Here is a 19,769-nt window from a genome sequence, read left to right as displayed (position 1 = left end):
CCCTGAAGGTTGCTGCACAGGTAGATAGAGTGGTCAAGAGGCATATGCTGTGCTTGCCTCCATCGGACGGGGTACTGAGTATAAAGCTAGCAGGTCATGTTAAAATTGTACAAGACATTGGTTTTGTCACATTTAGAATACTGTGTACATTTCTGGTCACCACATTACCAAAAGGATGTGGACGCTTTGGAGAGAGTGCAGAGAAGGTTTACGAGGATGTTGCTTGGTATGGAAGGTGCTGGCGATGAAGCGAGGTTGAGGAGGTTAGGACAGTTTTCATTAGAAGAAAGGAGATTGAGGGGGTACCTGATTGAGGTCTACAAAATCATGAAGGGTATAGACAGGGTAGATAGAGATAAGCTTTTTTCAGGGTGAAGGATTCAATAATGAGAGGTCACACTTTCAAGGTCAGAGGTGAAAAGTTTAAGGGGGAATACACGTGGCAAGTACTTTACACAGAGGGTGGTAGGTGCTTGGAACACATTGCCAGCAGAGGTAGTATAGGCAGGCATGGGTAGATTCATTTAAGATGTGTCTGGACAGATGCACAAGTAGGTGGGGAGCAGACGGATACAGATGCTTATGAATTGGGCGACAGGTTTAGGCAGTAGATTTGGATTGGCTCAGGCTTGGAAGGCCGAAGGGCCTGTTCCTGGGCTGTAAACTTTCTTTGTTCTTTGTTCTATTTTACTTTTCTAATGTATGAATTATTATTATTATTTCGAGGCAAGCTTATCCAAAGATCTCAACATACTGGTGTGTCTTATGGTTGGCACACATTGATTGTTTGAGGGAAGTTCAGGATACTTCCTTTTTGGTGGAAGAAACAAGGTTGTGTTTTTAGTTCACTCTTTATTGAATGTCCATGTTACAGTCCAGTGGTGTACTCATGAGTTTTATGGACATAGTTGACCTTGCAGGCATGGCTGGCCCTCCCTTCCATGCATTTTAAAGGACGTTATCTGAAAGCAGTTTTAGTGGGTTATTGAAATAATGTAGATGATCCCAAAGCCTTGCAAGTATACTGCCAGTCAAAATCCTGGGGAAGACATACATTTGGACACTGGCACAGTGCTTACTTTCTTCTCTTGATGAAGTGTCCCTACTGCCTCATTTCAGACACCACCCAGGACATCAGACATTTATGACTTCACATCTCCATATCCCTGACCTTATCCTCCATGAATGAACCACATTCATTGATAAACCTCTCTCTCCTTTGGAGGGTGTTTTGTACACAGCCAAAGTCACCAACACCTAACAGGCAGGTGCAGGAGTTGCTACATGTCTTCAGTAATAAAAGATATGGTGCTCACATCATTGGAGTGAACAACACCAAGATTGTGGCAAGGTTGAAAGCATCAAAGATAACGATATATTCATACCATATAATTCTTTTGTTCACATTCCACTTCGTTTTCATCCTGTGCTCCTTCTGATTAAGAAGGTGTAGATAGTGCAAGCATGCACTTTTGACTTTCCTCCAATCCCCTCCCAACAATCTTCCCTCATGCATTTCTCCTTTCAGATATCTAAGAATTGCAACTTGATCAATCAGCAGAGGATGAGCAGGAAGACAGTGAAATGAAGAAATATATGGTGACTTCTGAACAACTCCACTCATACACTATGAGTCCCAACCATAATGTAGCATCCAACGGCTGATGTCATAGCTTCCATTGCAGCTCAAGCTAAGTCCAACAATATTTGTGTGCTGTAGTGGTACTTGTGAATTGGCATCTGGCATCTATATGGCAACCTGTTTGCAATGAATAGTTGACTACATTACAGGGAATTCTGCAATCCTTGCAGAGCCGTGTGCAAGTCTCTGTCTTCTACTTTCTAGCACAAGAAAATGAAATGTTATTAGTTGTCACTGAATATATAGACTCTATGACCTCCCTTACATGACAGTGGATGGATAGCTGCAAGATAATTACAATATTTAAAAGGTATCTGGATGGATACATGAATAGGAAAGGTTTTGAGGGATATGGGTCAAATTCTGGCAAATGGAACTAGATTAATTTAGGATATCTGGTCAGTATGGGTGAGTTGGACTGATAGGTCTGTTTCCATGCTGAATGACTCCATGTGCAGGTTAGGTGGATTGGCCATGTTAAATTGCCCATAGTGTTCAGGAATGTGCAGATTAGGTGGATTAGCCATTGGAAATGCAGGGTTACAGATATAGAATGGGAGACAGTGGGTCTGGGTGGGATGCTGTTTGGAGAGTTGGTATGGACCCGATGGGCTGAATGGCCTTCTTCCACACTGTAGAGATTCTATGTCGCAAAATTTGCTTGTTCCAGCCGACAGGAGACTAGTACATGAAATTTCATTCCATGGTCACCTTCACTCTGCTGTGTGGTTGCAATTATGAGTGCAGCAAGTGGCATATGTCAATGACGTATGCTTTTGCTGAAGTACAGATAGCTCACACGGTTGTTCTTCACTGGTGTTCAGAAAAGGAATTGTCCCCTGAACATTCTGGGTGAATATGCACCACTTATTGAGAGCTCCTCACACCAGCCTTCCTTCGCTTCCTTCTTCCAACAGCTTTTACTCCTCCACAGAACATGGGTGAAGATAATGTTTTGATCCCTGTTAGTCTGTAAACAATATACCTCAGAAACTAATGGATGAATTTCAATGAAACTTGACGCACAGATACAGTATGGCCCTAGAAAAAAGACTGATTAGTTTTTTCGCAAAGGTGTGGATCCTGATTCTGGAATTTATTGAAGGGTCTGTTAACTTGGGGAGATAGGGTGCGCTGACTCTTTTCCTTCGAATTTTGTGGGTTGTTTGATTTTGAACATTGCTGATTACTTTAAAATGTTATGGACTGTATCAGCTATTGTGGTGTAATTTGTCAGAGCTGTCAAAATGCAAACAGTGGCTTCAGAACAGGTAAGTGCATTTGGATCAGTTTGAAGTCACCTCAGTGAAATGGAAGGTCTTCATAAACATGTTTCGATTTTCAGCTTTGTAGTAACAAAACAGTAAACAAGCAGTCAAAACTTTCAAGAAAATAACAATTAACACAGCCTAGTGGAGGTATGCACTCTACTATGGCCCCGTTTTCACTTGTTTTGCTTTATTTCATCTTGGCTCATTTAACTAACAGATCCACCCCTCCACATTTTCCAACTTTCTGGTCATTCTTAACTGCCCTGTAACCTCCAACATTCAGGTCCCTATCCATGTCATCCTGCAGCCATGTCTCTGTAATGGCTACCAGATCATACTTATTTGTTTCTGATTGCACTCTCAGTAGTATGTTTTGATTTAAATGCTACTTGCATTTAGATGCAGAGTCTTCAGTTTTATTCTTTTAATTTCTTTGTAAGTTCTTGTCTTATCTGTTTGTTTATTCTTAGATTTATACTCTTTTGCCCTTACTGTCATGGTCTGTTTATCATATCAAATGGACTATGTACAGATAACCATACGTACCCAAAATAACTGAAGTGGATCAGCATAGTTTGAGAAAGTTCACATTGAACTTTGCTAAATACTTTACCTTTCTGTTTGGCCTTGACTTTGGCTAATGAATTTACTAAAAGAGAAATATGCAAATAGCTTAAGACTATGACAACCACAAGTGTTATGGAGTGTATCATTTAATAACAATGAATAGAAATTTTTGTTTACATCTGTTGAACTGAATTTAAACCAGTTTTTATATTTGTATGGTTTTATCTGTGACCATGGAATGCAAGTACAGACACTTTGACTGAACACATTTAAGTTGCTTAATAAAACTGTAAGCTGCCAAGGTCAAAGAGTTAAAGGCGTTGCTGGAGTTTTATTGCAGAGGAAACAATTCATTAGTTGCTATTTTTCTTCCAGATTTTAATTTATTTAAATTTTATATTCCTCTTTGAATTGTATCACATGTGCCTCTATCACAGTAAGTATTTAGCAAGTATTTAGCAAAGTTCAATGTGAACTTTCTCAAACTATGCTGATCCACTTCAGTTATTTTGGGTACGTATGGTTATCTGTACATAGTCCATTTGATACTCTGCAACAGCTGTGTTCATGAATTCAACTGCCATTATTACCCGAATGAAGCAGTTGTACGGAGCAGGACGTTCTGGTGTACTGCAGCTGGTAGATATGAATCCACAATGATGAACTTTTTTTTACAACAATGAAAGACAAACTCTAATGAAATTAATTCAAGAGTTACAAATTCAACTGTAAAATTGAGCTAACTTTCACTGTTCAGGAAAGTTACTTACAACTTTTTAATTAGATTAATAACAACTGTTATTTGATTTCAACTGCAGAATGTTTTAGTGTAGCAAAATGTCTCTGCTGGAAAAACTAGTGTCAGCATTCAACCTTGAAAGAGCTAAATGGTTCTTGTTAATCAAATTAAGTCAGTCGGTTGCAGCAAACAATATTGAAGTATAAAAGTTACTACAAAAATATTACTAGTTGCTGTGAACGTTAACGTTAGTACTTTCAGAGCTAAATGTGTAATTTAGTTCTCGAGGATGTTGTATGCTGAACAGTGAAGTGAGACATATCAACTGTATTCTTTATTGAATGAGGTTTACTAGTGGAAAGAGTGAATGATAGCACGCTTGAGAAAATAAATTAGAATGTATTTGTAGCAAAAAATAAAATATGCAGATAAGTTTGCCTGTGTTTGAATATTATTTTGAATGGAATATTTCAATCATGCATCATTTCTAATATTACATATATTGAGATCTTCTTGTACTATGTTTTATGAGCTTTTTGTTCAACCATGTTTGAAAAAAGAAACAGTAGTATCAGACATTAAGTTTAATGCCTTCTCTGTTTCTGAATTGCAGTGTTAAACATGGTTCAGAATATTCAGAATTTATCAGTTTCCTAAATGTGAGGCAAATTATTATTTATCTTAGAATTCCTGATTGTATTGCTTTAGTGATTTGCTTCATTTTTTGTTTCATTCTCTGAATATGCACAAGGGAATCAATTCCCAGGCCATATTTCTGTGTTGCTGTTGGTGCTGTTTGGAAGATTCACAGAGTCGAGTTTCCATAGTTTTAATCCAATTGGCTACAAGCGTGCAGGAATCAAGCTGTAGCCCAGCTTTGAAGGAAACTTAACACTGTCTTTATAAAAGTGATTTTACAGTTTACGATTTATGTAAAAAAAAACTATTGCGACATGGTTTAGCTGGATAAACACAGTTGCTAAAGAGATGAATGAGAGTTTTTATGACCTTCGGTAACCTGGGAAATTGTTGCCAGCAATTATTACTAAGTAAACTCTGAGCATTCTATTGTAGATCAGCAAAAATAAAAATTGGAGGTAAGTGCTAAAATATTTTCTGGAAGGATTTTAGAAAGATATATATAAATGCTATTGGATATTTTCACTTCTGTAGATTGAGAATATTGTATTTGGACTTGTGCATGTCTGTGCTTTTTGATTTTAAACTGAGCCATGTAAACTAGTCTGCTAGTTATAATAATAAGCAATGATTCCTTTTCTATTTTTCTATTATAATTAATTAGCCAGGGTGCAGAGAGCGCACATTTGGAAACTAAGGGCTGAGTTGTACCAAAAATCAGTTAAGTGTCAATTCCGGGGATTTTCATGGAGGATTTTGCTCCATGAGCTTCAGTGGGTTTTCTCACACAATTCTCTGCTGCTCATTTCATTGTGTATGCACCATGCATCAAAGACACCACACCTGCAATATCTTGTGCTCGCCAACAACAGATGCATTCATGACTGCCAATATTTTACAGGATTTCTGCCACTGGCACCATATTTAGAGCTTAGCTGTTTACCAGGTCAGTCGCTGCTGACCCTTCATGGTGCAGGTCATGGGAGGTGAACATAAAGAACAGCTTCTGAAGGCACATAGGGCAACATGGGGACTATTTCATTGTAAATAGAACTCACGTTCATAAATTTATTGCTATTTTACGTCGTCACTTGTCTAATTGACTGTAGTTGTAACTGTAGCTATAAGAATTAAGGTTGTTGCTGATTGTGGGATTGCAGCCACATTTGTTCCTAACTCTAACCCACCTCTATCTCTCTGTACCTTAATTGCACCACAGCGACAGGGGTAATGGTCCCTGTTGTGGCCATTTTCAAGTGGTCCCATGTGTGGAATACCAGAAGCAGAACAGGTCCTTAGTAATGTGAGCAGTCAGTATTTACATCACACACAAACGGCTGTTTAGCATAATCCTCAATACATGGAGGACTTGAACAAGGAGGGTCATTGAATGCCTGTAATGTTAACATAGTGTACCTTATTCTGATCACGGCAGCGTTGTCATACAAATGCCATAATAGATTATAAATGCAGAGGAATTACTGATAACGTGTTTCCCCACATCTCCAAGAAAGGCAGCATTGCATATAAATGTATGTTGGCAAACACTTCCAGTTCAATGTGAGAGGTAATCAGCTCTGCATCCTTGAGCGGACTATGAGACTTCATATTATCTTTGTGAACTGTGACTTGCAGGTTACACTATTAAGGTTGTCTGTCTTCACTTCTGCTTTACAGAGTTGGCAATTATCAAATTTTAATGACTTGGTCAAGATTATTTGTTGCCAGAATTTTATTCCCACATAGCTGAGGTGCATTTCACATGAAGCATTCTATGAACACAGATGTCTTTAACTGTATTATGTAAGTGCCTGATTATGTAATTGGCCTTTGAAGAGACTCACATTGCACAGAAGTAGAACTCACATCTTCAAACAAATGCTTACTCCACCCACTTAATTGTGATGGCAGCCATTTTTCATTGCCATTGATTATTTTCAGTTCAAGGTAACACAGGTTGCACTTTGCAGAACGAGTGTTGGCTCGGTCTTTTAATCTAGAGACCTTCCAAATCTTCATGTTCCTTTCTTTCTCACAGCAATTGCATCACCCCTGAGCTTCCACATTAACTGATTATAACTAACAACTATGGCAAGGTGCTTAGCTTTGTGTCTGTTCTAAAAATATGGCAAGACAGAAGCACTATGTGTCTGTAATACTGAATGAGGTGACAAAGTGCAACAAGACAAGGCAAAACGGGGATGTTGTAAACATTCAAATTGTGCAAAGTGAGTGAAAAGAATCGCCCTGGTTTGCACCCTTTTCCAATGTGTGAGATGTGTACCTGTCCCTGCATGTAAAGTAGCCAGTCAGTAACACTATAATAAAAAGTGTTGGACTCCTCCAAAGTGCAGCACTGATGTAGATGACTGTATTTTAATTTAGTCAGATGCATCCTGGTGATGAGGTGAGGCTAGTACGTGTCTGATGCTAACCTCCAAGCAGTGAATGAGAGCTGCCAATTACCTGCTTTGACCTGCATGCTGGGAATTGTTGCCATTTAATTTCTATTTGGCACATGGGAGAATAGGAAATTGCATATCAATGAGACAAGAATAAGAAATATTGAGCTGTTAATCCCTATAAATTAATTTCTTCCTTTTTTAACTCACCATTAAAACATCAAGAATTTTGTTTTTCTTATGCCTTGATATCTTCACGACTGACTTGGTATTATCCACGTCAGGAGTTGGGAACATTCCACCTTAGGTGATTGAGATAGAAAGCTTTATTTCCCTGCTTTGAATATATGATCTTTGCTGATGTTTCATGCAGCATTGAGCAAGTGTGGAGATTTCATGTCATTTTTAACCAAGACCCCATTTGCCTTCTCAGGTAGATGTAACATTTCTATGGCAATACTCAAAGGAGATCAGGAGTTCTTCTGGTTTTATGGCTGATGATTATTTCTCGACCGTAATTACTAAAAAACAGTAATATTTAAGGTTTCTGGGTGAAGCCAGATGATAATTGTAGTATAATGAGGTATGAATATGGTAATGATGTTGTAACTGATGATGTTACTCTGCCATCAGCAGACTAGAGCAGAACAGCAAAGAGAAGTCAGAGAGTCGAGAGAGGAGCATGTAATGGAGGAGGATTGAGACACTATACTAGAAAACTCTATTCAGTCACATGTGCGTAAAGTAATAAATAAAGTGTCCCAGTACTGAGGAAAGTGAGGGATCCTTACTGCAAAATAAAGATGAAGCAGGGATGTTAGTGACTGAGGAGCAGTGGTCTAGTAAAACAAGATCAGGTACATAGAGTGCAGATGTAGACTTGCAATGATCAAAGGATGGATAGAATTCATGAAGGGACTAACAGCCCAAGACAGGGAACCACATGAAACATACTTAGAACAATAACATTTAAAAGTAATAGTCATTGAGAATCATAAAAATATTGCCAGGAGAGCAGCAGTAAGGGGCAAAAATTGGATTGAAGAAATCACATGAAAGAAAATATGGATTTCCATTGTTGTATTCCTGTAAGATGTAATTGGCATAAAATTAAAGTTTGAATTTGCAAGGGCATTGATAATTCTACCTGAAGGCAATGAGATGCTATAGGGGAAAATAGTTTTCTAAGAGACATGCGTAGAAGGACACAGCTTTCTTTAAAGTGTCTGACAATGAGAAAGTGGATCATAGTAATATATTTTACGAAGTAATGGATCTGAAATACTATGTAATTTTCTCCTTAATCAGTTATTATTAATGACCACTATACAAATCCATGTCCTTTACCCACTAAGCCATACCCTCCCATCCACTACCTTTTACTCTTACTCCTACCATGATAACTAAGTCAATATCCATGCTGAGCAGACCTCAGGACCTATGCTGAGATTAATTAAAATAAAGAACTAAGTACCTATTGTAGACATTATTTCTTTTAAAAAGAATACTCATTTACAAGACTTCATTCATTAGATTTACCTTCTTTCAACCCTATAATCCATAATAACAACAAACATTTCATTCAAATGCATATCAAAATTCAGAGTCCAACTATAAACAGTCTATAATGACTTTGGTGTGTCAGCCAAACTATGAAATAGCAGACACGATACTGTGGTAATTAAAGATTGTAAAATCAGTCATGCAAGATTTTTATTGCACTTTAAAAATTTTCTTTTGCAAATATTTGAAAAGCAGAAATTTTAAATTCCTTGGCAGCTTCCTTTGACTGTTCTTTTTAACACATTTGGAGTTGATTCTGACAGTTCCTGTTGGATCTTTTGGCAGTTTCTCTTAAAATCTTTTAGAAAGTTCCTCTTGACTCTTTTGATAGCTCATTTTGACATTTTTGAATTTTGCTTATGATTCTGTGGAGCTTTACAGTTCCAATGAGTTAATGCACTTTTTACGTACATTCATGCCTACTTTTTAACAATCCCATGCTTCACTTAAAGAGTACCTGACCACAACCCAAACGTTTCTCAGGACCATATATAAAGTAATACCTTGCTTTTCCTGAGGATACCCTGGCTATCCACACAACTCCACAATGTTGATATCTGGTCTTTCTAAGTCCAATCTTTACATGTCATGTGTCACACGCTTGCGTTCCCAGAAACAGACATAAGAACTTAAGAATATGAGAAATAGGAGCAAGAGTAGGCTATCTGGCGTCAAGCCTTTTCCACTATTCAATAAGATCATGGCTGATCTTTTTGTGGATCCATCCATGACCCATCTGTGTGGTACTTAAATATGAAGATACTTAAAAATGCTTCAGCCTTGTTTTTTGTTCCCTGATGAGCTGGATTTCCCCATCATTAAGGATGAGGATATTTGTAGTCTTTTCCTCCAGTTAGATATTCAACTGTCCACCAAATTCACAACTGATGTTGCAGAACTGCAGAGGTTTGACCGGATTGTGGGATTTCTTGGTTGTTTATTGCATTCTTTATCCATTATCTGGCTGGCAAATAGTCTTTGTTGTAGCTTCACTGGTGTGATACCTCATGTTTAGGTGTTCTTGGGCACTTCTCCTGACATCCTCCCCTGCTGTCTTCATTGAATCAGAGTAGATCCCTTGGCTGAATGGTAATGTAGAGTGGAGGAAATGCCAGACCATCTGCTGATGGGCTATAAGTGCCTAGATTTGATGCTCAGCTTAGGATACATCCGTTGCTCCTGATGCGGTCTCCTCCACATTGGGGAGACTGGATGCCTTCTCACAGAGCGCTTTAGGTAACATCTCTGGGACACCCGAACCAATCAACCCCACCGCCCCGTGGACCAACATTTCAACTCCCCCTCCTTGGTGGGCGGCACGGTGGCACAGTGGTTAGCACTGCTGCCTCACAGCGCCTGAGACCCGGGTTCAATTCCCAACTCAGGCGACTGACTGTGTGGAGTTTGCACGTTCTCCCCGTGTCTGCGTGGGTTTCCTCCGGGTGCTCCGGTTTCCTCCCACAGTCCAAAGATGTGCAGGTCAGGTGAATTGGTCATACTAAATTGCCCGTAGTGTTAGGTAAAGGGGTAAATGTAGGGGGTATGGGTGGGTTTCGCTTCGGCGGGTCGGTGTGGACTTGTTGGGCCAAAGGGCCTGTTTCCACACTGTAATGTCATCATCATCATCTAATGTCATCTAATCATCATCTCCCACTCTGTCAAGGACATGCAGGTCCTGGGCCTCCTCCACCACTACTCCTTCACCATCCAACGTCTGGAGGAAGAACGCCTCATCTTCCGCCTTGGAACACTTCAACCCCAGAGCATCAATGTGGACTTCACCAGTTTCCTCATTTCCCCTACCCCCACCTTATCCCAGTTTCAACCTTCCAGCTCACCACCATCCACCTGCCAATCTTACTTCCCATCTATCCACTCCACCCTCCTCTCTGACCTATCACCTTCAGCCCCACCTCCATACACCTATTGTACTCTTGGCTACCTTCTCCCCAGCCCCACCCCCTCTCATTTATCTCTCCATCCTGCAGGCTCCCTGCCGTCATTCCTTGATGAAGGGCTTTTGCCCGAAACATCGATTTTCCTGCTCCTCAGATCCTGCCTGATCTGCTGTGCTTTTCCAGCACCACTCTAATCTAGACTCTGATTTCTAGCATCTGCAGTATCCACTTCTGCCTAGGGTACAAATAAAGCATTTCAAGGAGGGTGAAAACCCAATAGCATAGTGAAAGAGACCGGAAAGCTTGAATTTGTAGTATATTTATGCTGTCACATTTAACATACAAAGGGAAGTGGTAATTATCAATAAAAAAATAATATTCTGGCCACTGGATTTTCTGATATCATCTGTGATTTAATTAAAGAACTCTGTGTCAAAGTAGTGTCCTCTTGCCGGAGTACATGAATATATTGGTTTTACTGAAATATGCACAGTTGAAGGGTGTGCTACTGAAAAACACAGCCGGTCAGGCAGTATCTGAGGAGCAGGAGAATCGATGTTTTGAGCATAAGTTGCTCCCACCTATCTGCTCCACCCTCATCTCCGACCTATCATCTTCATCCCACCTTCATTGACCTATTGCATTCCCAGATCCTTCCCATTTATCTCTCCACCCCCTTGGCCCACAAGCTTCATTCCTGATGAAGAGCTTATGCTCAAATCATCGATTCTCCTGCTCTTCAGATGCTGCCTGACCTGCTGTGCTTGCCCAGCACCACATCTTTCAACTCTGATCTCCAGCATCTGAAGTCCTCACTTTCTCCCGAAATATGCACAGCCTACTTAAGTGCTGAGGATATAAAATGTGCATTATAGTTAATGTGTAATAACGTGTATATACTTTGAATTCAAAATTCACAAGCGCTGATTGCATTGAACTAAATGAAAGAGCTGTTGAGAATGAAAATCACAAATTGAGAGAAAAGTTATGGAGTTTTAAAGCAAAATATCACTCACAATTACTTCAGTGACAATATAGCAATAAAAAGGGCTCAGGGAAGAAAAGCAGACCAATTTCAGACATAACTTGTGATTTGCAGTTAATAGAAGTTATAGAGATGATCCAGAATCCTACTTTTCAGACTCTCAAACTGTATTCAAACACCAATGCTGACCAGTGACAGCTGTGTAATTTTCATATGCACGTCAGTCCCAATAGAGTCATCAGAACACACTACAATTTAAACAATTGTCCACACAAAGATGCAAATTTCCTTTCAATCATACCTGTGAGTAGAGTCAGTTGAAATGATACCTCTGTGAAACACGAAGGTGGGAAACGTGACCCACACCCATGAAAGTGATAGGGGCCGTGTTTGGAAATTGGATATTCTCAATCGTATTTTTGCAATACTTAAGAAGCACTTCATCAACATGAAAACCCAGGTGTTAAATTTTCACATATCCCATCAAAAGGAGATCAATGACTTGAGCAGTCTTTATTGAATGAGTTTGACCAGTAAAGTGATTCACATCATCAATTGCATGTGCTTGCTACAAAGGATACTTTCTTCGGAAAAAGTAGTGAGACAGTGCTATTAAAATTGAAACATAGTGGCGTGAAATACAACTGATAACAGAATGCAAATCACCCTTACTTGTAGCCTCAAAATCAACTCATGGGCAGCATTTTTTATTGTCCTTGGCTTAACTTTACTGTAGGTCCTTTGAAGAGAATCATTTTGAAAATGGAAGATACATAACTACATTTTCTGGAGTCAGCTCTATTCCTTGATCCCAGATACACCACTGGTTGGAATAGACAATCATTAAACTGATGTAAAATGTCAAATTCATTTGGCAAAGACTGATCAAATTATTGATCTTCTTTTGATAGGATCCGTGAAAATTTAATGCCAGGATTTGGATGGATGTGATCCCATAATTAGCACAAGCCAGACTTCCTTCCGAATGGGTAGGCTCACAAAGTTAGAGGGAAAATAAGAGTCTAAGAGCAGTAAGTGATGGATAAATGAGAAGAAAGGTGCTGTAGAAAAGGCAATCAGTACATCAGTGGGTGAGAATGGAGTAAGGGGAATGGCAGTAAGGAAAATAGCCCGTTGACAGAGTAGCCCTTGGCTGCTAGGAACGCTAACCCTGTGGCATGTGCAGCTGAATGACTACCTCTACCTGCTACCATCTTTTTCCTTAACTGCCTTTGTCAAGGCTTGTAATGAGTCGAATTGATTGTCCATCCTGTGGGCTAGGAAGCTCTGCTGGGCTCTGAACCCCCTCCCATCATATAACCAATATCAAGAATGTGTTGAGGAAACTGCTTCTACAGGCACACTGCAATTGCATGCATACATGGAAAACTGCATCTCAATTTTTATGAATCATATAGTACAAGTCTAAGGATAATTTAAATGATTCTGAAATTTAGCTTTTAAAGTTTCAGAGAAGCAGGCACAGGAATAAACACTCACTCTACTATATAAGTGCATTCTGAAACAATATAACAATGAAAAAAAGATTAAAATTCCAATAGATTAGGATTTCCATCAAAAATAGAACATCACAACTGCAGCACCCATTAATTATATGAAATCCAAGCGTCAATGAAAAAAAAAAGGATTTTGCAAAAATGTAGAAGTCCCTGATTTCAGTGAAGATATTAACTTCCCAAAAGTTCAATGACAGACCTTTTCTCACAATAATCACACAAGTCTACCTTAAAGAGAAAGGTCCATGAAAAATTGATGAGGATCCGACTATTGGCAATGAGATTCTGTAAGCTATCTTCTTTCTCTCCCTGCAGGATATTTGTGAAGATATTTCAGATCATGTGGAGCTGATCCATGCCCTGCTGGAGACAGAAATTTCACTGAAGCTTCTCTCTTACTCAGTCAATATCCTTGTGGACATCCACACTGTTCAACTTTTGTGGCACCAGCTACGTGTGTCAGTCCTTGTGCTTCGTGAGCGAATTCTTCAGGGTCTTCAGGATTCAAACGGAAACTACACAAGGCAGACTGATATTCTTCAGGCTTTCGGGGAGGACAGAAAAGAGGTAAGAAATTCTGGGCTTTTAATCCACTTCAGAGGGTGTTTCCCTTCTCTGAAGAAGGAGGAGATTTACGTTGTTTTAATCCTCCTTGGAGTAAGTTTAACATATAAAGTTTAATTATGTACAGTACCAAGTTGTATCGGAGGATCAGGGATATGGACATATACTGTACATAACCACTTCGAAAGGGTTTGGCATTAAATAAATGGGAAAAAAATAGCTATGATTCATGTGTAACTTTATACTGGTCATAATAATGCAATACATCAGGTAACTATCAATGTACTATTTAATTGTCATGACATTGGATTGGAAATAATATTTTTCAACTTGGATGTTCTTCTCCCTAAACTAGAAGACAATCCATCTTGAAATAAAACGTTGATCCTTTTCCCTATATAAATTGACATATCCATTTTAAAAACAAAAAGCGCTCGGGTAATGTTTACCTTCATTTATTTTAATATGCTGAAAACCAGTTAGACGTTACAACAGATAACTGATCTGTTTCATTTGTTACCTGCCCAGGTGAGAAGGTCAAAGTTACCCCCTAACCTCTCCTGGAAGCTGAAAGTTGTTGCTATCACAAATAATATAAATTTACAAAATAGGAGCAGAAGTAGACCATTCAACCCCTCAAAACTGCTCTTCCATTCAATAAGGTCATAACTTGTTTCCTCTTGTTTCAATTTCCAACAGCAATCTATCCACCTATTTCTTGAAAGTATTCAATGACACCACCCCGACTAGAGAGTTCCAAAGCTACACACCCCTCAGAGATTAAAAAAATCACCTCATCTCTGTCCTGAAAGGGTGACCCAAATAATAGGATTGACCCATAAGCGGAAGCTTCCTTTCCATGTCCAACTTGTCAACATCATTTGGAATCTATACACTTCAATCAAGTCAGGCCTCATTCTTCTAAATTACAGAAATAAGCCCAGCCTCTTTGATGTGTCCTCATAAGACAACAAGCTTGTTTCAGGGATCAAGCCATTGAACTGATTCTGAACTTTCTCCAATACATTAACATTTCCTTAATATAGAGAACAAAACTGTTTATTATATTCAAGATTGATTGTGGTCTGAATGACACTTCCCTGACTGTTCTTATAACTCTTAATTTACTTATCAATCAAAAATCTTTCTAATGTGACTTTGAATATATTAGGAGTCCCAGCCTTTATTGCTTGCTGGGAAAAAGAATTCCAAATATGAATTAAGAAAAAATTCCACCTCATCACTGCCTTAACTGGAAGTCCTTTATTTTAAATGGTGCTCCCGAGTTCTACAATTCCCCCACAAAGGGAAACATTCTTTCAGCATTTGCCGCATTGAGACCCCAGAAATTATTCCTGTTTCACTCCACTAGTTACAGTTTACCAACATGAAAAATGTCCATTTATCCCATTTTAACCCTGTCTCCGTTGTTTGCAACAAATGTTTCTTTTTCTTCAGAGCACAAAGCTAAAATATGGTTCACTAGAAAATTAAGAAACCAATAACCAAGGTTTTTATGAGTCAAGAAAGGTGAAAATGATCATCTACTAACACTGAGGAAAAAAATTAATAATGCAAAATTAAAAAACACAGGTAATAAATTTAAGAGAGAGAGTAATTAGTATTGATACAGAAAATAAAAGCAATACGATCAAATAAGTCCTTAGGGTCTTTGAGATTCTTAAAGTAAACCACAATTGTTTAATGATTGGCATGTATCCTCCGCAGGTACAAAACCGCTAGATATCTTTGAATTGTCGGTGAATGGCTGCTTTCCCCAATTTGCTTTTTTATTGGTTGCTATATTCTGAGATGATGAGAGAACGAGGTAGGGAGAGAGAGAGAGTCTTTCATTTCTTGCATTCAAATCTCCTTTTCCTTTTCCGTCTTCTGCTCTCAAAAGCAGCTGTTGAAGTGTAATTTTGTTTGTATTCTTGAATCTAGCTACATTGTCTTTCCAAGTTGGCTAACTGGCAGGTGAGCCTTTCATTTCCCAATGTGAAATTATTATGCAACTGTGAATTAAACAGGGGATTACATTTCTTGATGCTGACTCAGTTGATTAATTTCAATGTCTTCAGATAAAAGTGGTAATGCAAATGGCCTTGTTTATTTACATGGGTCACATGAAACTGACACCGTAATCATTTTAGGTCCTTGTTTCTTCCATCTTTAAAAATCATTTTGATCTAAAAGGCTGCAGGCATAACAATCAAATGTTAGAATTTAAAAATTTGGTTGATGAAATTTACAACTGTTGTAATATATTTAAGTATTCAAGTCTCCAGCCATGTGCACATTGCAGTCATGTCTCTGTATGGTTACTATATCATATTAATTTGCATTATTCATGCTATCAATTCATTCATCTTGTTACAAATGCTGAGTGATCAGATAAGGAGCCTTTAATTTTGGCCTCATACTGTTTTTTGTTTACTCTGACCTTTATTTTCTTGTTCTTCACTTTGTAAGCATTGTTCCTTCCTGTTACACCTGGTTATCCTTAACTGTATCAGTATCCTACACAATTTCATTGTGCTTTTACTTTAACTTTCTAAATCTTCCTTCATGTTAACCTTGCCTCCACATATCTCCCCTAACCATTTAATTTAAAACCTTCTCTAACAACCATAATGATAGAATTTCCCAAGACACTAGTAACAGTGCATTTTCAAGTAAATATCTTTCCAATAGTACAATTCTCACTTTCTCTGGTGCGAGTTCATCTACACCAAGAACGAAAACCCATTTCTTCCACATCAATCTTTGAGCCACAATATCAACTGTGATCTAGCCATTACCTGTTCATGTTCCATCAGCAGAATGTCTTCCTTAGTTCTACCTGTGCCATAGAAATTCTACCATGATGTATCAGCACAGTTAGCAGGAGAAACCAGCTTAAATCAAATACTCAATTAACAAGACAAACTTATGGAGCGAAAGGCAGATAAATCCCCTTATATTGTAGGATCCTAAAAGAGGTATCTACAGAGATGGTAGATGCATTGGTTATAATTTTGCAAAAATCCTTGGATCCTGGAAAAGTATCATAGGATTGGAAAACTGTCAATATGACACTCCTAGTCAAAAAGGGAGGGAGGCAAAAAGCAGGTAGCTATAGACCAATTATCCTAACACCACCACCCCTTCCCTATTGTTGGAAAAACATTGCAATTAATTATTAAGGATTTACCAACAGAAGAAATGTGGAGCTTATTCAAGGATCAGCTACTGTGGATCCTTGATAAGTATGTACCTGTCAGGAGGGAGGAAGTTGTTGAGTGCGGGAGCCATGGTTTACTAAGGAAGTTGAATCTCTTGTCAAGAGGAAGAAGAAGGCTTATGTTACGATGAGATGTGATGGCTCAGTTAGGGCACTTGAGAATTACAAGGTAGCCAGGAAATATCTAAAGAGAGAGCTAAGAAGAGACAGGAAGGGACATGAGAAGTCATTGGTGAATAGGATCAAGGAAAACCCTAAGGCTTTCTATAGGTATATCAGGCATATCAGTAAGATTAGGACCAATCAAGGCTAATAGTGGGAAATTGTGGGTGGAGTCAGAGGAGATAAGGGAAGTGCTAAATGAATATTTTTTGTCAGTATTCACACTAGAAAACAACAATGTTTTCGAGGAGGATACTGAGATACAGGCTATTAGACTAAATGGGATTGAGGTTCACAACGAGGAGGTGTTATCAATTCTGGAAAGTGTAAAGGTAGATAAGCCCCCTGGGTCAGATGGGATTTATCCTAGGATTCTCTGGGAAGATAGGGAGGAGATTGCAGAGCCTTTGACTTTGATCTTTATGTTTTCATTGTCTACTGAAATAGTGCCAGAAGATTGGAGGATAGCAAATGTTGTCCCTTATTTAAGAAGGGGAGTAGAGACAACCCAGGAAATTATAGACCAGTGAGCTTTACTTCTGTTGTGGGTAAAGTGTTGGAAAGGGTTATAAGAGATAAGATTTATAACCATCTAGAAAGGAATAAGTTGATTAGGGATAGTCAACATGGTTTTGTGAAGGGTAGATTGTGCCTCACAAACCTTATTGGGTTCTTTGAGATGGTGACCAAAGAGGTGGATGAGGGTAAAATGGTTGATGTGGTGCATATGGATTTCAGTAAGGTGTTTATTATGGTTCTTCAAGGTAGGCTATTGCACAAAATATGGAGGCATGGAATCGAGGATGATTTAGCTATTTGGATCAGAAAGTGGCTAGCTGAAAGAATACAGAGATTGGTGGTTGATGTAAAATATTCATCTTGGAGTTCAGTTACTAGTAATATACCGCCAGGATCTGTTCTAGGGCCTCTGCTGTTTGTCATTTTTATAAGTGACCTAGATGAGGGGGTAGAAGGATTGGTTAATAAATTTGTGGATGACATTAAGGCTGATAGAGTTGTGGATCGTGACGAAGGATGTTGTAGGTTACAGAGGGACATAGATAAACTGCAGAGCTGGGCTGAGAGGTGGCAAATGGAGTTTAATGTGGAAAAGTGTGCGGTGATTCACTTTGGGAAGAGTAACAGGAATAATGAGTACCAGGCTAATGGTAAGATTCTTGGCAGTGTAGATGAGCAGAGATATCTCAGTATCCATGTACAGAGATCCTTAAAAGTTGTCATCCAGATAGAGGGTTATTAAAAAGGCATACAGTGTTTTAGCTTTCTTGGTGGAGGGATTGAATTTTGGAGCCACAATGTCATGCTGCAACTGTACAAAACTCTAGTGCGGCTGCACCTGGAATATTGTGTACAGTTCTGGTCACGCATTATAGGAAGGATGTGAAAACTTTGGAAAGGGTTCAGAGAAGGGTTTACTAGGATATTGCCTGGTATGGAAGGAAGGTCTTATGGGGAAAGGCTGAGGGATTTGAGGCTGTTTTCGTTAGAGAGAAGAAAGTTGAGAGGTGACTTAATTGAGACATATAAGATAATCAGAGGGTCAGATAGGATGGACAGGGAGAGCCTTTTTCCTCGGATGGTGATGGCTAGCATGAGGGGACATAGCTTTATATTGAGGAGTGATAGATATTTGAAGATATCAAAGGTAGTTTCTTTACTCAGAAAGTAGTTGGGGCGTGAAATGGCCTGCCTGCAACAGTAGTAGATTCACTAATTTTAAGGACACTTATGGTCATTAGATAGGCATATGAATGAAAATGGGATAGTGTAGGTCAGATGGGCTTCAGATTGGTTTCACAGGTCGGTGCAACATCGAGGGCCGAAGGGCCTGAACTGCGCTGTAATGGTCTATGTTCTATGTAATCAAGCAGAGTCAGCATGGCTTCATGAAGGGGAAATTGTGTCTTAATAATTTATTAGAACTTTTCAAAAAACTCTCAACCAGAATGGCTAGAGAGTACTTCCATAAGGAGTTCAGAAAGACACTTCACAAAAATAACTCATAAGTTAAGAGCCCACGCTGTTAGAGGTAGTATACTGGCATGGATAGAGAATTAGCTAATGAACAGGAAACAGTGAGTGGGGATAAGAGATTCTTTTTCAGTTGGTGATCTGTGACAAATGGAATTCCATATGGTTCAGTCATGGACTACAACTGTTTACAATGCATATTCATATATATTAATTAACAGAGAAAGCAAGTGAATGTACTGTAGCCAAATTTGCAAATGACTAAAGTTATTGGAATGGCAGGCTACAAAGGGATGCAAACAATTTACAGAGAGATATTGATAGATTAAGTCAGTGGGTGAAAAGTTGGCAAACGGAAGATAGTTTGGAGTTGTTCATTTTGGAAGGGAAAACCATAGGACAAAGTATTTTGAAATGAAGAAAAACTACAGAAAGTTGCAACCCAAATGGACTTGTGCACAAAACACAGAAAGCTAGCACAAAAGTGCAGCAAGTGACTGATGGAAGGCTAATGGAATCAATCAAGGTGGCTAATGGAATATTTCAGAGGGCTCGGAGTATAAGAGTAGGGGAGTCATACTACTACTACTATGCAAGGTACTGGT

General features: G+C 38.9%; 1 protein-coding gene across 4 annotated transcripts in view; it reads left to right on the top strand.

The window, feature by feature from the left end:
* akap6 (A-kinase anchoring protein 6) overlaps positions 1-19,769 on the top strand; it is a 418,819-nt gene that overhangs the window by 116,785 nt on the left and 282,265 nt on the right. For all 4 annotated transcript variants that reach the window (XM_087989959.1, XM_043697890.2, XM_043697891.2 and 1 more), the window contains exon 4: positions 13,539-13,790. In XM_087989959.1, the coding sequence (XP_087846085.1) occupies positions 13,539-13,790 (252 nt within the window). The remainder of the gene's footprint in view (positions 1-13,538; positions 13,791-19,769) is intronic.

This window comes from Chiloscyllium plagiosum, unplaced genomic scaffold, assembly GCF_037043375.1.
Source record: "Chiloscyllium plagiosum isolate Xiang-an unplaced genomic scaffold, Cpla_swu_hap1 HiC_scaffold_8, whole genome shotgun sequence".
Classification (NCBI taxonomy): domain Eukaryota; kingdom Metazoa; phylum Chordata; class Chondrichthyes; order Orectolobiformes; family Hemiscylliidae; genus Chiloscyllium; species Chiloscyllium plagiosum.
The sequence above is the reverse complement of the archived record's forward strand: the minus strand, read 5'-3'. Positions and strand labels throughout refer to the sequence as shown.